This window comes from Anarhichas minor, unplaced genomic scaffold, assembly GCF_050575085.1.
Source record: "Anarhichas minor isolate MPS153535 unplaced genomic scaffold, ASM5057508v1 ptg000006l, whole genome shotgun sequence".
Lineage (NCBI taxonomy): Eukaryota > Metazoa > Chordata > Actinopteri > Perciformes > Anarhichadidae > Anarhichas > Anarhichas minor.
The window spans coordinates 4,243,101-4,260,656 of record NW_027466452.1 but is presented as its reverse complement, the minus strand read 5'-3'; the positions used below and the strand labels follow the sequence as shown (position 1 = coordinate 4,260,656).

The following is a 17,556-nucleotide window of genomic DNA, read 5'->3' as shown; positions in this document are numbered from 1 at the left end:
TCCGAAAATTTGAAATATGCAGTGGAATGCAACGGCAATAGCGGCTCAGGTATTCTGCAGAAAGGCTTACGATATAGCTGCTGGTGTAGCCAATGGTGACGGCTATTGAGCACTCGGGTTCAGATAAGAGCGAGGAACCCAACGTCTCGCATTTCTTTCACACCATCGTTAGCTTTCTTATTCATTACTTAAATGCAGACTGCAGATCTGCAGATCTGGAGCCAAATGGAGGGCGAAGAGGAGGAGGTACAAACCTTCAGTACCGGCGATACTACTGGGGAACGTGAGGTCTTTGGCAAATAAGACGGACGAGCTCGGCGCGCTGGTAAAGACCGAGAGGGACTTCCGCGAGTGCAGCGTCATATGTTTCACTGAGACATGGCTGCATGAGGATTTCGCGGACCACAGTGCGTCGGTGCCCGGCTTCAGGACTGTTCGGGCGGACAGAGACGTTGTTCAGAGCGGCAAGAAGAGAGGTGGCGGGATTGCTGTGTATGTGAACGAGAGGTGGTGCAATCCCGACTATGTATGTGTTAAGGAACGCTTCTGCAGCCCGGACATTGAACTGTTAGCCGTGGGGATGCGTCATTATTTGCCGAGGGAGTTCTCGTCCGCCATTGTTGTCGCTGTGTACATCCCCCCCATCAGCTGACTCCGAGACAGCAGTGGACACCATCCACTCCACTGTGTCTGGACTGCAGATTCAACATCCTGGTGCATTTTTGGCAATCACTGGGGACTTTAGTCACACCACCCTGGATAAAGCCCTGCCAACTTTTCACCAATATGTTGACTGCCCCACAAGAAATAATACAACCCTGGACCTTCTGTATGCTAATGCTAGGATGCATACAGTGCCACTGCCCTTCCGCCCCTTGGCAGGTCTGATCACAACCTGATCCTGTTAACACCCAGGTATGTTCCTCTGGTGCAGAGGCTGCCTGTGACCACCAGGACTGTGAGGAGGTGGTCTCAGGAGGCTAATGATGCCCTGCAGGACTGCTTTGAGTCAACGGATTGGGGTGTGCTGTGTGGACCACATGGGGAGGACCTCAACAGCATGACGGACTGTATCACAGAATACATCAAATTCTGTGAACAAACCATCATACCATCCCGGACAGTACACTGCTTCCCCAACAACAAGCCATGGATCACCAGTGACCTGAAAGCTCTTCTTAACAAGAAGAAAGCAGCTTTCAGGTCGGGGGACAGGGACGAGCTCAGGAGAGTCCAGCGCGACCTGAAGATGAAGATCAGAGAGTGCAAGGACACCTACAGGAGGAAGCTGGAGGCCAAACTCCAGCAGAACAACGTGAAGGAGGTGTGGACTGGAATGAAGCAGATAACCGGCTTCAAGGTTGGAGGGAGACAACCAGGGGGCTCCCTGGAGAGGGCCAACGAGCTAAACTCTTTCTTCAATAGGTTTAGCTCAGAGCCCTCATCTGTCTCCTCCACACACCACACCTCCCAAACACCTCCCCCTCTGTCCGCCCTGGTGAGCTGCATGGACTCAGAGCTCTCCACTTCAAAGGGCTCTGCCACCACCGACACTATGACCGCCCTCCCCCCCCTCTCTGTGACGACTGGCCAGGTGAGAAGACAGCTGGAGCGACTCCATCAAGGAAAGGCTGCGGGACCTGATGGCATCAGCCCCAGGGTCCTGAAGACCTGCGCCATCCAGCTGTCTAACGTCCTTCAACACCTCTTCAACCTGAGCCTGAAACAGGAGGAAGTCCCGGTGCTGTGGAAGATGTCGTGCCTGGTTCCTGTACCAAAGAAGACGACACCATCTGGCCTCAATGACTACCGACCAGTTGCCCTCACATCTCATGTGATGAAGGTGCTGGAGAGGCTGGTCTTGGCCCACCTTCGACCGAAGGTGAAATCCTCACTGGACCCTCTGCATTTTGCATATCAGCCTCATGTGGGGGTGGACGACGCCATCATCTACCTGCTGCAACGAGCTCAGTCGCACCTGGATGGAACCGGTAGCTCTGTGAGAATCACTTTCTTTGATTTCTCCAGTGCATTCAACACCATCCAACCAGTGCTGCTGAGTGAGAAGCTGCGGGTGGTGGGGGTTAACGCATCCACCGTCTCCTGGATCACTGACTACCTCACAGGCAGACGACAGTTTGTCCGACTAGGCCGTGTGCTGTCTGATACGGTGGTCAGTGATACTGGAGCCCCACAGGGAACTGTCCTGTCTCCTTTCCTGTTCACCTTGTACACCACTGATCGACTTCAGGAGGAAGACGACGGCTCCACAACCGGTGAAAGTTCTGGGAGAGGACGTGGACATGGTGGAGGAGTACAAGTACCTGGGTGTCTCCATCGACAACAGACTAAACTGGCAGACCAACATCAATGCTGTGTACAACAAGGGGATGAGTCAACTCTTTTTCTTGAGGAAACTTCGATCCTTCAACGTGTGCAGCAAGATACTGGAGATGTTCTACCAGTCTGTTGTGGCCAGTGCACTGTACTTCGCCGTAGTCTGCTGGGGGAGCAGCATTGGAGCCGGAGACACCAACAGACTTAATAAACTGATTAAGAAGGCTGGCTGCATCATTGGCTGCAAACAAGACTATCTGGAAGAGGTGGTGGAGAGGAGGACACTGAAGAAACTATTGTCCATATTGGATAACCCGGACCACCCTCTCCACCACCTACTGCAGGGACAGCGGAGCACTTTCTCCAATAGACTGATTCAGCTCCGCTGTCACAAGGAAAGATACAGGAAAACATTCCTGCCCACTGCTATTAGACTCTATAATAAATCACCTCTGGCCAAATCAAACACAAGACTATAACAATGCTACACTGTTGTTGCTGCTGCTGGTGATCTTGTGCGCTACTGTTTTGTTTATTTTTTCATACTTAGTTAATTTAATACGAATCTACTTAGTGTATATACTGTGCATTTTTATTACTTTATCTTCTTCAATCTAATAGGTCCTGCTCAGTTATTTTATTTTATTACATTGTATATATTGTGCATTTTCCACACTTAATATTTTTATTTTATTGTGTAACCCTGTTTGCTGCTGCCGCAGACAAATTTCCCCTTGGGGATGAATAAAGTACTATTCTATTCTATTCTATTCTAAATGTGAAAAAAAGCATGTGGCTTGTATGTTGTTTTACAAGGACTGCCAATTATGATATGTAAAACTGGAAGAGCCAGACTGAGGCCGACTTTGACTGAGGCCGTCCTTTCTTTCCGTCAGGGTTGTCTGTAAAAGACGGTAAATTGAAGCTAAAAGTCCACGGTTTCCTCTTGGCTCAGTATAAAGCCAGTGCGGTGGCCTGTACATTTGCAAAGGGACAATAAACTAGGACGTAGCGCGTAAACATTTCTGCTCCAGTGTAACTCTCATTTATTAAAAACATGCCGACTGCTTCATCCATCGACGTTCGCTAACATCCACACACACAGGCAGCAAATGATTTGATGCTAAAAACACAGAACAATGATCCGGTAGCACAGACATTATGGGTTTTGTAGTTTTTTTCCTGTTTTCTGACACTGCTCTGAACCTAAACTAATTGAGCTATGTTTTAGTTACCGTGGATTGTACGTGTGGAGATAGATAAAAGATGGGAGTGTTGTGGGGCACTTTATTTAGCTCGGCATACGAGGAAGCTTCAATATTTCATATGGTGAAAAAAAAAAGGGAAAAGGAGCATCCAAGTTGAGAATACTGTGTGCATACATACATACTTTGTACTTACACTCCTTGGTGAAAGTTTAAAGCTACATTACTTAGTAACCCGGGGGCTGCTATCAACACTGTCATATTATCACATATTATTACCTTATAAAGTTCTCATGATGAACATGTTAGCAAACTAATTCCCCTTCTGGTGGACCACCATAAAAAACATGGGAGGTAGTCAAGGGCAAGAGATAAATGTTGTTGTTTTCACCCTGTTTGAATGGTGCCTTGAATTCCACATATTTTGGTAATTTATAAGATTTCATAGAGACTGATTACATTAACAATTCCTCTTATCGATTCAATTCTTTGTGATTCCAGTACATACATGAAAGACATCCAGAAACTATTTCAACTGTTCCAAAGTCAGTGTAAACCGTCAAAAATTATATAAATTTGATCCTTGTTCTTTGGCCTCTAATGCGAAAAAACACGCCAAATAATGATTGCATTTTTGTTAAAATATTTCTTTTGAATTAAAGATAATAGTAGTAGTTGTAATGATGTATTATGAGCTGCTTAGAACTAGTGTGAGGAAGTTAAACAGGTTGTTATTCCCTTGATTCACATCCCTAACGATGTCTGTCAATTAGAAAGATCATTTTGCACGTCGAGAAATGTGCAGTTTGTCGTAAAACTGTTGAGGTATGAGACCTTGAAAATGTATAACTACAAAGACTACACAACCAAAACCGTAATTCATGGCACAATTCAAACGGGGTCGGTGAAATTATTAGCCCCCCCCAATGCCAAACATACATACATAAAAATACGTAATAGATTTTATATATATATACATAAATAAAAAGGTCCCATCGGGTCCCAAATCTAACTACGAGCAACTTTCACTCAACATATAAATGTAATTTATCCTCGATTCAGAAATACTGCGCAGTCTTTTTTTTCTGCTAAAACTGGTTTTTATTTGGTTGTTTTGTTTTCGTCGAGAAACGAGTCATGCTGCTCTGGTGTCTGCATCACAAAGATCCAGCAGCACTGTAAACAGGCACTCGGGCCACGTGTCCTCCTCACCGCCCAAAGGGAAGCCATGGATTGGTCGGTCTCGCTCGGCAGGCTTTTCAACAACACGGCATGTTGTGATGCTCGCAGAGCGGCTCTGGAGGATCCAGCCGGGGACGGCTGCTTTACAAGTGGTCAGGGCTGCATTGATTGAAGGTTTATACGATCAATGCTATCAAAGCGGGTTTTAGGAGGGTCACCACATGAATGTCAATATCCCACGAGCCAACCTGTGTCACAATGACCATCTCTCCGCCGTAAACTAATGCTTTATGTCGCTGTGTGTGTGTGTGTGTGTGTGTGTGTGTGTGTGTGTGTGGGTGTGTGACTCCCCGTGGCTCTAGCTCACAATAAAGGGTCGGCATGTTTTAAAGATCACTGGAAAATGAGCACAGTGTGAATTGTGAACTGCACAAACAGAATGCAGCCACTGTATCTGATGTAGTCTCAGGCTGAAATTAAAGAAAATGTATCTCTTCATTTGTTAACTTTTTGTTGTCATTGGATGTCTTTGTTTTGGTGCTTGCAGAAATTAAAAAAGTTGCTTTATGGGCTCTAGATGCATCAAAAAAACGAAATCTAACCCCTGAGCTTAAAAAAGCCTATTAGTCTTTCATATGATGTAATTGGGTTGGTTGGGTCTGGATGCCTCCGTACTGAATGGGATGATCGATTGATCCGTTAAGGCCCCCACGGCAAAATGAAAGCAGCCAATAAAAATATTGGAAATGAAAAAGGGGAGATTTGTGCAACACAATGATACACTAAAGCTTAAGAGTCTCGACGGATGGACCGATGGAGCCTCGTCGAATACCTGATGCTGTTGGAAAATGTACTTTTTATTCGTCTTCCGTTGGCCGGAGAGTTGAGGTTTTTACTTTGTAGCCGTCTCTGCCTGTAGGGTTGTGGCTGAAACCGAGTACGTGTGTTTGAACTGCCAGCACCTCACCTGGTGTCGGTGCAAGCAAACGCAAGGTTAGTCATCTATTATGGATGAGCAGCCGCGGCCGGTGGAGGACACTGTGGTCACCTTGTTGGATGTGAACGCACGGGGTGGAAGCTTTGAACCCTGCATGAGGGAAAAGTCCAACTTTAGAACAGTGCTCTTCAAAAATAAAAAGAGTACAACTGTTGAAAATGACTCACTTCTCGGTTCAAATTGGCTTCAATACTGCATTTGATAGGACCGGTGACAACTAATTGTAGTCCTCAGGTAAGACTGTATTCTGGCTGGAGGACCAGACGCTTTCCTGGCCTCGGACCCCGAATTTGGTGCAGTTCATTGAACCCGATTCCCCTTTAGGATTAGGCCAATAATAAGTCTGGCTTGTCCAAACTCATCCATTAGACATAAGCAGTCTCGTGGTGGGCACGGCCGCCAGGCAATGAACCGCGGCAGATTAAACGTTCTGCTTTCTGGCTGGGGTGTGCAGACCTGGGACCGTTTCAAGCCCGTTCTATGTGGCTGATGAAAAAAGAACGAGGCGGTGTAAATGTTAACAGAAAGGATTTCATTTTAGCGACTTTTGGCATGCTGATAGTGGAATTTAGACGCTTGTACTGTATACAGTGTCATTGAACTTTGAACTGGTTTCTGATCTGACCTACACAAGTAAACGAGACCATTAGCGGAAGAAGACTCGTAATCTGCAGGTTCACCAGGAACTCCTTCTGCTCAGACTCCAATGAGGCGCCGCCGGACCGCCACGGGCAGACCCGGATCCGGCTTTGCTGCCGCGTTTGACCTGCAGTCGGAGCTCCGGCACGAGGAAGAGATTCTGCTTCCCTATGCCGAGCTTCACGCTTCTGCTCTGTGCCTAGCAGAAGCGTCTCCTCCACCGGCCAGGAGCAGAGCTTCACCTTGCTGACCGTCAACTACACCGACACCACGCTGCTGGAGGTCCGGGCCGTATTGCTGGACCCGCTGGAGGGAAGGGAGGCTCAGAAGCCTGCTGCAGAAAAATTTCCCCAAAGGACTCTGGTGCTCAGAAACACGACCACCTTCGTGCACAGGAACTGCCACAATCAGCACAAAATCAAAGTTCCTTGTAATAACTTAAATCAACGATTAATCAGCAAATATGTTTTGAGGTGGCAACCTGAGGGGGGCTCTCTCTTCACTATCAAATAATAGGCACAAATTATGATCTAAATAAAGAAATAAAAGGTCACAAAATGCCTTATTAAAAGCACCAAAAGAGCAGTTTGCCCTGTTGGAGTGATGTCTCAGCAATTACCTTGATGGGTACAATGTTATCATTGCTTGAAGACAAGGTGAACTAAACAGGAATAACCCAGACGTTCACCCTGTTTCCTCCCTGCTGTTTGTTGCATAATCATACACCAGAAAGGTTTGGTAAGATGCTGATGACACCTCAAGCAACTGAGACATTCACAGCTGCATCCCGAAGCGTCCGAAGCGTCTACCTGTGCTGACTACCGCTGTCCTGTACTCTCCCAAGACAGGCAATGGAAAGCGGCCCAGTGACAGCAGGACCCCCCCCTTTTTTTTCATCCATGAGGAGTTGAACAAGTGACACGGCTTTGGATTTATAGGTCGGAGGCCTCCAGCAGGGTGGCAAGCTCCAGAGGGGGAGCCGGGCAGTGCAGCGGCAACGTCGCTTCCATCTGTTGTCACGGTCTGCTCGGATCTGCATGCTAATCCTTCTCTGCCCACACCTTCATGCAAATCATCACCCGTGGCAGCGCTGCAGCTCTTTCAGGGGGAGGAGTTAACGGAGCGGGGGACCCCAAGATGGGACGTGAAATGCAGATAGAGAAAGTCAACGCTCGAGTATGTGCGTCCAGTGGATCGTCTCGATGGCCAACACGCTGAGGAGCGGTCAAGGACGGTCATTCGTCTCAAGGTCTGCGGCGTCAGCGCGGCGCCCTGACTCCTCTCGGCAGATGTGGCTCCCGGCAAACGTCTACCCGAGCTGACTAATCATTTGCGTGTGCAGCTATAATATGCTTTCAATGTCTGAAAAACACGCATCATCCATCAAAGCGCGGTTGTAATGTCTTTGGGCTGGGATAAAAAAAAGGCACTGGGAGTAGGTGTGGCATATCTAAGATCTAATAAATATACATTTGCTCATGGGGGGAGAGAGCAGAGCTGCGAGATCTAAGGATTCATTTCCTACTCTGCCCGACATAGCAGATAAGGTTTGATACAGTGCGATCAGGCCAAAATCTGCATTCTACCACCGAAATGTACAACTTTAAGGATTGCGTGTTCCAAAGAGAAATACTAACTTTTAGTACAGTTACAGTTACAGAAGAGGCACAGCGCTGGTGAATGCTGCACATGTAACACACGTTTGATGTTTTGTGTCTTTGTACGCAGCCCCTATGTTGTTTTTTTGCAGTTAATTTACAATCAGCAGTCAAGTGTCGGACCATCTTTTTTGGAGGACATGCTACACGTTTGGCCTTTTCGCAGCCATGGTGACAGACAGAGGAAGGGGACATGTTGTGTTATCTCAAAGATGATTTATCTGACTGTGTTTCAGCTTCAGGGAAAATAACTCATAACTAAAATAACTTTATATATTTAAATCCATCTTAATGAAACAGCAAGAAAGGGGGAGAAAAAAAAGCCATTTCTTTTCTTCATCCTTTTAATTTAGCAAATGAAAGAATTTGGCCAATTAAAAAGTTCTTTTGACTGCACGTCAAGAGAAAAGATCTGGTGATATTAGACTTCAAGAAGCGTTTTCTATTTTCAGCTGCTTTTGGGAACAGAGAGTTTTACCATGACAGAGATGTGCAGGATGCGGAGCTCCTCCTTCGCCGAGTTGTTGGCCGGGTCCTCGGTGGGCTCCGGGAGGCTCAGGCTGCCGTCCTGGTGGTGGATGTGGAAGAGCAGGGTGCCGTTCTCCAGCCACTGCTGCCTCCAGCGCACCATAGGGATGTCCTCGGAGTTCCCGGAGATCTCTGCCGGAGACAACAGACGGAACAAAGGGGACAGGATGAGAGGCCGTCCACTGACGCGCCACAAATTAGTACCGAACGTCATGACCGCTGGAATCTCAGCAAGTGACCAGAAAACAGACACGTCGTGGTGATGGTTGAATGTCAATAGATGTGATTCAACCTTTGAATGTGATACAGACAGAGTTTGAGCTATGACTGGACCATATATCCATATTATATCAATATCATGAAATGAGACTATATGTTAGATTTTGGATATCGTAACATGGCATATGTGTCTTTTCCTGGTTTTAAAGACTGCATTACAGTAAAGTGATGTCATGTTATTTACCATCATATCCACATTACTGATTATGTAAATACTTTTTAAAAAAAAGGTCAACCATTTAACATTGTCACAATATCGATAGAGAACTTTGATTAACATTATTGTAATATTTATCATATATTATATATTTGGTGATCCCTGACATTTCCCCTATAGTGTAAACACAATGGTTTGACACGTTTTGTTATTGATTGAAACAACAGCTGTGACATCTGGGAGAGTTAACTATGTTTCCTTCAGGATGTATCCTCCTGACTTCTTGAATAGCGCCACCAGCGGGTCAGAGACGCCACTCATCCAGTGAACTACCTCAACGTTTACTGGAGATGAATTGGCACAAGATTAGTACAGACATTCATGGTTTCCAGATGATGTATCCCAATGACACCATGAGGTCATGTTAGAGAGTCAGCTGTATTCTGTGTTTAGTGCTGATGAGCAAATGTTACCGTGCCAACCCACAAACGCAGCCAGACCGCGACACGGGAGACGGAACCGCAAAACGAGACCGTGGACGTTTGTGTCGAGTCTCGGTTTCAGAGCCTTAAACCCCTAGTTTCCATTATTATATATTATTAATATTCATTTGATTAAATTCTTCTGTACACTCTTTTGTAGTGCTTCTCCTACATGAGGCTGACAGGGTGGACACATACATGGTGGTCAACTGCATGCCATAGGTAGTCAGTACCAGCTCTATCAGCTGAGAGAGCTCACATCTGTGTTCAGAAGAACCAAAAGCAAGAAATGATGAAACTCAAGAGGGAGAGATGAGTAAACAGAGATTTTTCGGGAGCGGCGGAGCATCAGAAACATTGTGCTTCATGTCACACCTCGGCTTCCTCAGACACAGCACTCCTCGCTGTTTGAAATATTAGTGATGCACACACACACACACACACACACTGTGCAGAGATGGAAAAACATTAGGAATGCATGACGGAGCTTTGTGTGTGATTCTCTGTTGTGTAAGTGTGAAGAGTAGCGGAGATGCATTAGGCTCCTGAGTCAGGAGACGTAAGAGCGCTGACGGGGAGATATAAATCGAAACAGAGATCACAGAAAGTGCAACCGGGACTCTCCACTTTGAATTCCACCTCATATTCCACAAAACGTAGTTCTGCTGCTACGGAATGAAGCTGGACTCACAGCACACAGTGAGCAAGGATTTGGTTATTGCAGGTCAAAGGATATATCTACATAGAAATTGGGCAAAAGGTTTTGTTCAGCTCCTTCAGTGACTAAATTTCAATGTGTAGCAGGATTCTACATTAAAATGTGGTAATCGAAATGCTGCTCAAACAACGGTTACATGAACCAGAAATACACTCAACCAAAGGAACAAGAGCATTCCCTTCCTCTACAATACGGCTGAACTGTGCTGCAGAAGCATTTTGCACTAATGTAGGAAAACAAATCTCTTGTAGGGGAGAGAAGAACTTGATTCTTAGACGCATCACGATTCTCTCTTGAACGATTATGACTCGATGCAGAAAACTCAATATTGGGAAATTTAAAACTCAATTCTCAGCGTTGTGATGGCCTGAAACAGTTCTGTGACACCGGGCTGTCCGTTCTTTAACCGCTGCCCCTGAAAGCAACAGACATAATACACATTATCTTGTTTACGTGCTACGCTAGGCTACATGCTAGCAGACATAATACACGTTATCTTGTTTACGTGCTAAACTAGGCTACATGCTAGCAGACATAATACACGTTATCTTGTTTACGTGCTAAGCTAGGCTACATGCTAGCAGAGTTCTGGTGAATATGGAAACAATGTGACCGACTCCTCCTGGATTAAAAGATAACGGATGGAAACATTTCACTTCTTCTTCTTCCAAACTAGCAGAGAGTGAAGTGAACCAGGAAGTAGACTGAAACTATTTGTAACACTGAGAAGCAGAGCTTTCTGTGTTGAACTCTTTGAACCGAGACACACCACCGATCCCTGTGTTGATGGACTCAGAGACTCTAGAACCAAAGCAGAGCTGAAGTCATGGAGTCAGTGAGGAAAGAGCTGAACCACATGTTCACAAAGAGCTGCATGCTCATTGGTTAGAAGAGAAGTCTTTATTACTTATTAGCTCGTTATGTCACATGACTCACAACATGATGAGTTCTGTGTTTTTACAGGAAACATTTGATTTATTTTACTGTTCTCTTAATGCTCTAAATGTTGACTCCTCTTCTATTTGTTACTAATATTGAATTAATAAAAGATAATGTTAATAAATTCATCTGTTTTTAATTATGAATCATTATAAATATGCTGTATTTTATAAAAAAAGCAGATAGACAGTGAGAAAAAAAAACATCAAGATGGATCAAGAAGAATCGATAATGGTTTAATAATCGAATCATAGCTCTCTGAATCGAATCGTGAGGTACCTAGAGACCCCCCCTCCTAATCTTTTGGCTCTTATTTCAGAAAAAATAACAACTTATGTGTATACTTAGATATGACGACATTCTCACACACACACACACACACACACACACACACACACACACACACACACACACACACACACACACACACACACACACACACACACACCTGACAGGTCTGATCTTTTGAGTGGCAATGCAATTGGCGAGTGCCAGATTGTTTTCTTTCTTTTTTCTTTTTCTTCTTTCACAACTTTTTTTTCATCAACTCATGGAAAATAGAAGTTTGGAGATACACGGTTTTCACAGGACAGAGAGGAAATAAACGAGCTACAGTCTCTCACATATGTATTCATAGTATGGCTATTAAGTGTAATGTTTTATGACAGATTTTTAGTTCCCAATGTCGGTAGCCCTCATTCTCTCTCACATGCATAATTAGCACCAGGTCCTGTGTATTGCCCCACATGTGCAGGATGGTGCACAGTAGACACTCTTCTCCTGCTTATGGGTCACTTTGGACTCAGGGCCATGAAGTATATTATCTCGCTAATTGCTAGTATGACCCAGTGCTGTGCACACATCTATTACCCAAATATATTGTGCAGCTCCGCTAGAATAAAAGCTATCGAATTATTCAAAGCTAATTTTTACACACAGATGTCACAATGCACTGAACAGAGAGGCGGCGGCGGCGAGCACAATGCGGAGCAGCAAATGATGGTGGGGATGCGCTGAAGGGACACGATCCATTAGTGAATAGTCCATAATTGATCAAAGTCCGTGCTGTGGCGCTGGTTGACGGAAGAAATCACGGCTTGTAAATAATAATGAGGATTAGGCATGATCAAAAGGAGAAAAAAAGGCCAGAACTGAGCACTAGTGTTGGCATGGGAGATGAGAATCAGGACAAGACCAAAACAAAGGCCGTGAAGCCATCGGGGGAACGGAAGGTAAAACATCAAACGCTCGAGACGCCCAGCGCTCACGACACAAAACCTACTTATCCCTGTAAAGCTCTACAGACACAACAACTTTACACCCATTACTTCCAGACAATGGAGCTGCAGGAGAGATTTTACTGCTGATCACAGGCTTTTATGCAGCGTGCAAAACTTCAGGTGCTCGTATCGAGTTAAACACCACCTCTGCATCTGCACGGCGTGGGTCTCCATTGGTTCAGGGCTTTCAAATGACTCTGTGTGGTAACTCGTCTGGAAGTTTGTAGTTCATGACTTATTATAATGACACAAGTGATGAGTTACAAACCAGGGGCGTGCTGTTTGAAAGACACAGGTACAGCGAAAGCAGGGTCTGTTGCATTATGGGAAATGTATTGTATTGTAAGTTCCCTACATGTGGCAATACCAGATCACTGGAGTAGCCCTTTATTTCTATTTCAATATCGTGCCAACATCTTCTGACAATTATAGTCTACACAAAATAAATAACTTATACAATAGATACAAGGGAATCACTCTTTGAATGGTTGCCAAATAAAAAAGAAGCCAAGTGTGTTGCATACCAATCTAAAGGTTCTAGGGGTGGCAATGTTGGTCCTCCCACCACTTTGGTCCAGACTGACAGACCTCTATATCTATTGGACCGATGGTGATAGAATTCCCTTCTTTGACCGAGGTGATACCAAAATAAATTACCAGCTACTGTCCATAACTTTTGCTAATGGAAAAAAGTGTGAGTCGAGTAGAGCCGTACCGTACCGTAGTATACCATACTATACCGTACCGTAGTTCCACGCGGTGGAACTGCTGCATTACAGACATTCATGGCCGCCTCAAGATAAACTCTAGTTATTTGTGTGTGATCCCTTGTAATTTCATCTAGCGCCATTGTTAAATAGAAATGTGTATTATACTTTAAAAGCAAACACCTGCTAAACTAATGCGATGGTAGTGGAGTGTTTATCACTCCTCAGCACTAAGTGACACGTGTTAGCATGCTGACGTGTTAAACTAAGATGGTGACCATGATGAACACTATTCCTGCTCAATGCAGCTGTCACTGTATTCATGCTTGCTAGTGATGTTCCCAACAAGGTTTAAACTAGTCGACTAATCTGAAAAGTTCAAAAAACACTAACAAAACTGAGCATAATTAGTCCCTTAGGTTAAACATTGAACAAAATAATATTGTGTCTATTATAAAAGCCTTATGAAATGTTTCAATAACCAAATCTCAAAAGTGGCAGAAATCAATATGTCCCCAGTGTTTGCTGTGGTCGGGCCTGGTATACAAGGTACCATCAACACTCTGAAGTCAGTGTACACCATCAACAGTTCTAAATGGTATCCTTTTACATTCATAAGGAGATAAAAGGTTGTATTTTTATGGACTAAAACAAATACTAGTTCTAATGATGCATTATAATCTGGTTAGAGCTAGTGTAAACTGCTCATAATTCATCTCTAATATCTATTTAAAACATCTCCTTCAAACTGGATTCATTCAAGTTTCTCACCAACACTACAGATTACATGTGAACACATCACGATAACGTCATGATTTACATTCTCCCAGTACTCATTTTCACTGAACAGAGCCTGAACGCAACACTGATTGGTTGTTTACAATGTACCAATGGATCAGTACGGAGTGATCTATGTATGTAGTGTGCCAACTAGCGAGGTTAGCACCATTTAATCCACTAGTCGACTAACACTAGCATGCTAATATTAGCATATAGTTCAAAGCCAGTGAAACCAATAGTGTGAACTAGTGTCGCCTTCATATCCTCATGAGCTCGTCTTCCTTCTGCTCCCAGGCGTTCTTAAGTTAACGTGTTAAGTTAACTGATGTTTCATATGTAAATGGCCACTCTCACTCCACGCTCGCCATCTATGGAAGCACTTACCTGGCTTAAACTATTCATGGTAAGAGCCAGCAGCATCAATATTTGGTGCACACGTTGCACACACATAAGATCACATGCAGTCCTGGTGTAGCGCTTCACTTCCCCGCCGTGTGAGCGCACAGCACCTCCTTAGTCAGACAGCCCATTACGCTGATTACTGGCAGAGGAAACACTGGCTGGATAACAGCCATAACCCTAATATAGATTAGAAACGGTTTGCAAACCCAAACACTGACACAGCAGGGTGTGTGTTTGTAATTGTGAGTATAACAAGATTTGGCCCTAACAATGACTGATGCCCTCGTGCCGCAGTGAAGAGGGAGTTCCCCTCTGCCTGTGGAAACAGATTGGAAGAGTCCCAGCTGGTTTTAACCTAAATGCAAATGATGTGCCAGAGTGTGACGGGGCACTTTAAAAACATATATTCAAAAAATAAGTGTGCTCTCTCTCTCTCTCTGGGGACTAGTTTGCCATGAGAGCAGGATTAATGAGAGCGCCTTGCTGCACGGGACCGTGTGCAGCACCACCCAGCAGAGAGGTAGGAGGGAAGGAAAGGAAGAAAGAGGTTTGGAAGAAAACAGGAATATAATGCAGAAGGGAGTGGTGGAAAGGGGAGAGAGAGAGAGAGAGAGAGAGAGAGAGAGAGAGAGGCCACCCACCAGCATTCAAATTCATCAAAGTAATCTGATCAGGCCGCATTATGAATGCACAAAACATCTCATTTAAAGGAGTTTCCATTAAATTGACACAGCATCAATCCTGAGCATTTTGAAAAAAAGAAGAAAAAGGCTGAATCTTTAATCCAAGCACAAACAGATGGGCAGTACCGACAAAGAGGATCCCAGCACAAAGCATTCGTTTTTCCCATTCCCCTAATTGATTGACGAAGGACGTGTGTTTGCTTACATGTGAACGGACTGTGCTTTGCATTAAAATGAGATGGAAAAACATCAAGAGCTCAGCGCAGCGGATTAGAAAACCCTCACGGGGGGGGTAAATGAAATGAAGAAATGTCAGTGAAGTAGTCATTTTTTGGGGAGAATCCGGTAATATAACACGGTCAGATAGCGCCCAGCGGGGAGGTTTAGTTCTGTTCCAGACCAGAACATCACAGCGAAGTGTCGGTGGAGTGAAATCATTCATCTTATTGGAGAGCGCTGGTGGACGAGACGGATTCACTGTCAGGCTATACAATGATACCAGGCTCTTTCTGTTGTCTCTGCTTTCAACACAATGATGTATTAAGTACAACAAACTAATGTTTAACTTTTAGAGGTATCCATCCATGTAGTCTGGATTCCATTTGTCCAGGTTCTGAGATCTCCTGACGTCACCTCGCTCTGTTCCACCAGCTGCTGCAACGCGCTGCAATCTCCCATCCAGGTGTTTTTAATTGGTCTCTCTGATAAGGTGGAGCCTGGTCCTCTGGTTTACTATCCACTCTCTGAGATAGCAAGAGTTTCCACTACAGCAGCTGGAATCAGACTGTGATTTTTAACAACATTACACAACAATGACTTGTCTTCTTTAGCAGTAAAAGAAGAACGACAGAATGATGAAATATCTCCTCAGTGGGTTTTAGAAAAGTCTTCTTTTTACAAGTTACAAACACTAAGTTTTATGTCTGAAATAGGTGATGGTGTGCCCACTAAGCAGATATAATGCTGTTCAAAAAAGTGTGTGGTGTTTAAATTAGTGTAGTGTATTTACAGAAATAATGACTCCTCTTTCAAATCTTGGGTTGTTCACATATTATGATGTGACATGCTTACTATCATTAGTTTTCTGAACTTCTTTTGATGGAGGAGAACCTACAAACCACCAGTAATCAGAGTGCTCTTCTGTTTTCAACAGGACACCACTGTCATCATAACAGCCTTTTATACAAGTACATGAATTCACATGTGGGGTAAACTGCACAACATATTGTTGAGCAATGTTGTGATTTTGTACATTTTATATATATATATAGATATATATATATACTGTATTTAACATCACATTTATACACAATGTCCATACTGAGTTTGTAACCCCCAATTAATCAAGTTTGAACTATTATAGGTGCTATAGAGAGAACCCTAAGAATCAATAAAAACATGTTGGTTTCACTTTCACTTTGGCCTTCGGTGTTCACAGCGTTAGATTCAGAAAGTTGAACAGGATGACAGGACAACTGGATGTCTAAGGGAACTACAAATGAACCAATACATCACAATAATATAAATATAAATCTTTGCATTAACTACAAAATGTAAAATGACAAAAACACCAGAGTACTGTGGGTGTTTTTGTCATTTTACATTTGACAGAACTAAACCCCCACCACTCAATGCAGCCTGCGTCTGACTTTCCTCTCACTGAGCTTGTAGTTCCACGAGTGCGTCCTCCCTCTCGACTCTCTGTTCCACCGGGACGCGATAACCATCGTCGCACCGCGCGGTCACCAGAGGGCACGGCGATAAGCACAAATTACTTTGGCGTTGTTGACTCTTAAAATTCCCCGAAACTTAACAGTAATGAACGACTATTAGGGGAGAACGCCACATCCTCGAGGCTGAGAGGGGGGGAGAAGAGCGCGCAGCAGAGACAGGGTGCTAATTTCCAGATCATTATTCCTAAGCGAGCGCGTGGGAAGGGCGTCCTTCAAGCCCGTCCTCCAGCTGCAGCAGAGCCAGGGCTGATTTGTGAGGGGGGGGGGGGGGCTGTGAAGTGTCCGGTTCACACGGTAAATGCAGCGTTTGAGCCTCGACCGAGGGCTCGGGACGACTCTGGCATAACAAAACCTTCTTCAGTGGATGCATGACGGTCTGAAAATGTTTTGTGACCTTTTCAGAGAATGTGAATCTATTTTCCGCTTAAGGGATCAGTAGAGCAAACCCTCTTGGCATGCCTGGAGCTGAGCTACGCCGTCTATATGACTCTTCCTGCCTGTAGTTCTGTTTGCAAGGAGAGAGGAATGTCAATGTCACCATGGAAACCAAGCTTGATCCTGAATGGATCATGAAGAACCATCAATCAAAACGTGAGGCCACAATGTGGAACACAATGTAATACCTCAGCTTTTATATTCGAGATGGCTGCGATATGACTTTATTTAGAATATGATAACGTACTGAAATATAGTGAATATTAAGGGAGTCGGGGCACAGATGACCCTCTGACTGTAGAGCCACTATTTCATGAGTTTAACTTCCCCTCAGAACATAATTGAGCATGTGCAGACTCTGCTGAGGCTCGAGGTGTTCCATCTCATGCCGAGTCAATGCTCAGCCCAGCAGAGA

At 44.5% G+C, this 17,556-nt stretch overlaps 1 protein-coding gene across 1 annotated transcript in view; it reads right to left on the bottom strand.

Moving 5' to 3' along the window:
- Positions 1-17,556, bottom strand: part of astn1 (astrotactin 1) — a 405,541-nt gene that overhangs the window by 332,273 nt on the left and 55,712 nt on the right. The window contains exon 2 of the mRNA XM_076079850.1: positions 8,497-8,678. Coding sequence (XP_075935965.1) covers positions 8,497-8,678 — 182 coding nt within the window. The remainder of the gene's footprint in view (positions 1-8,496; positions 8,679-17,556) is intronic.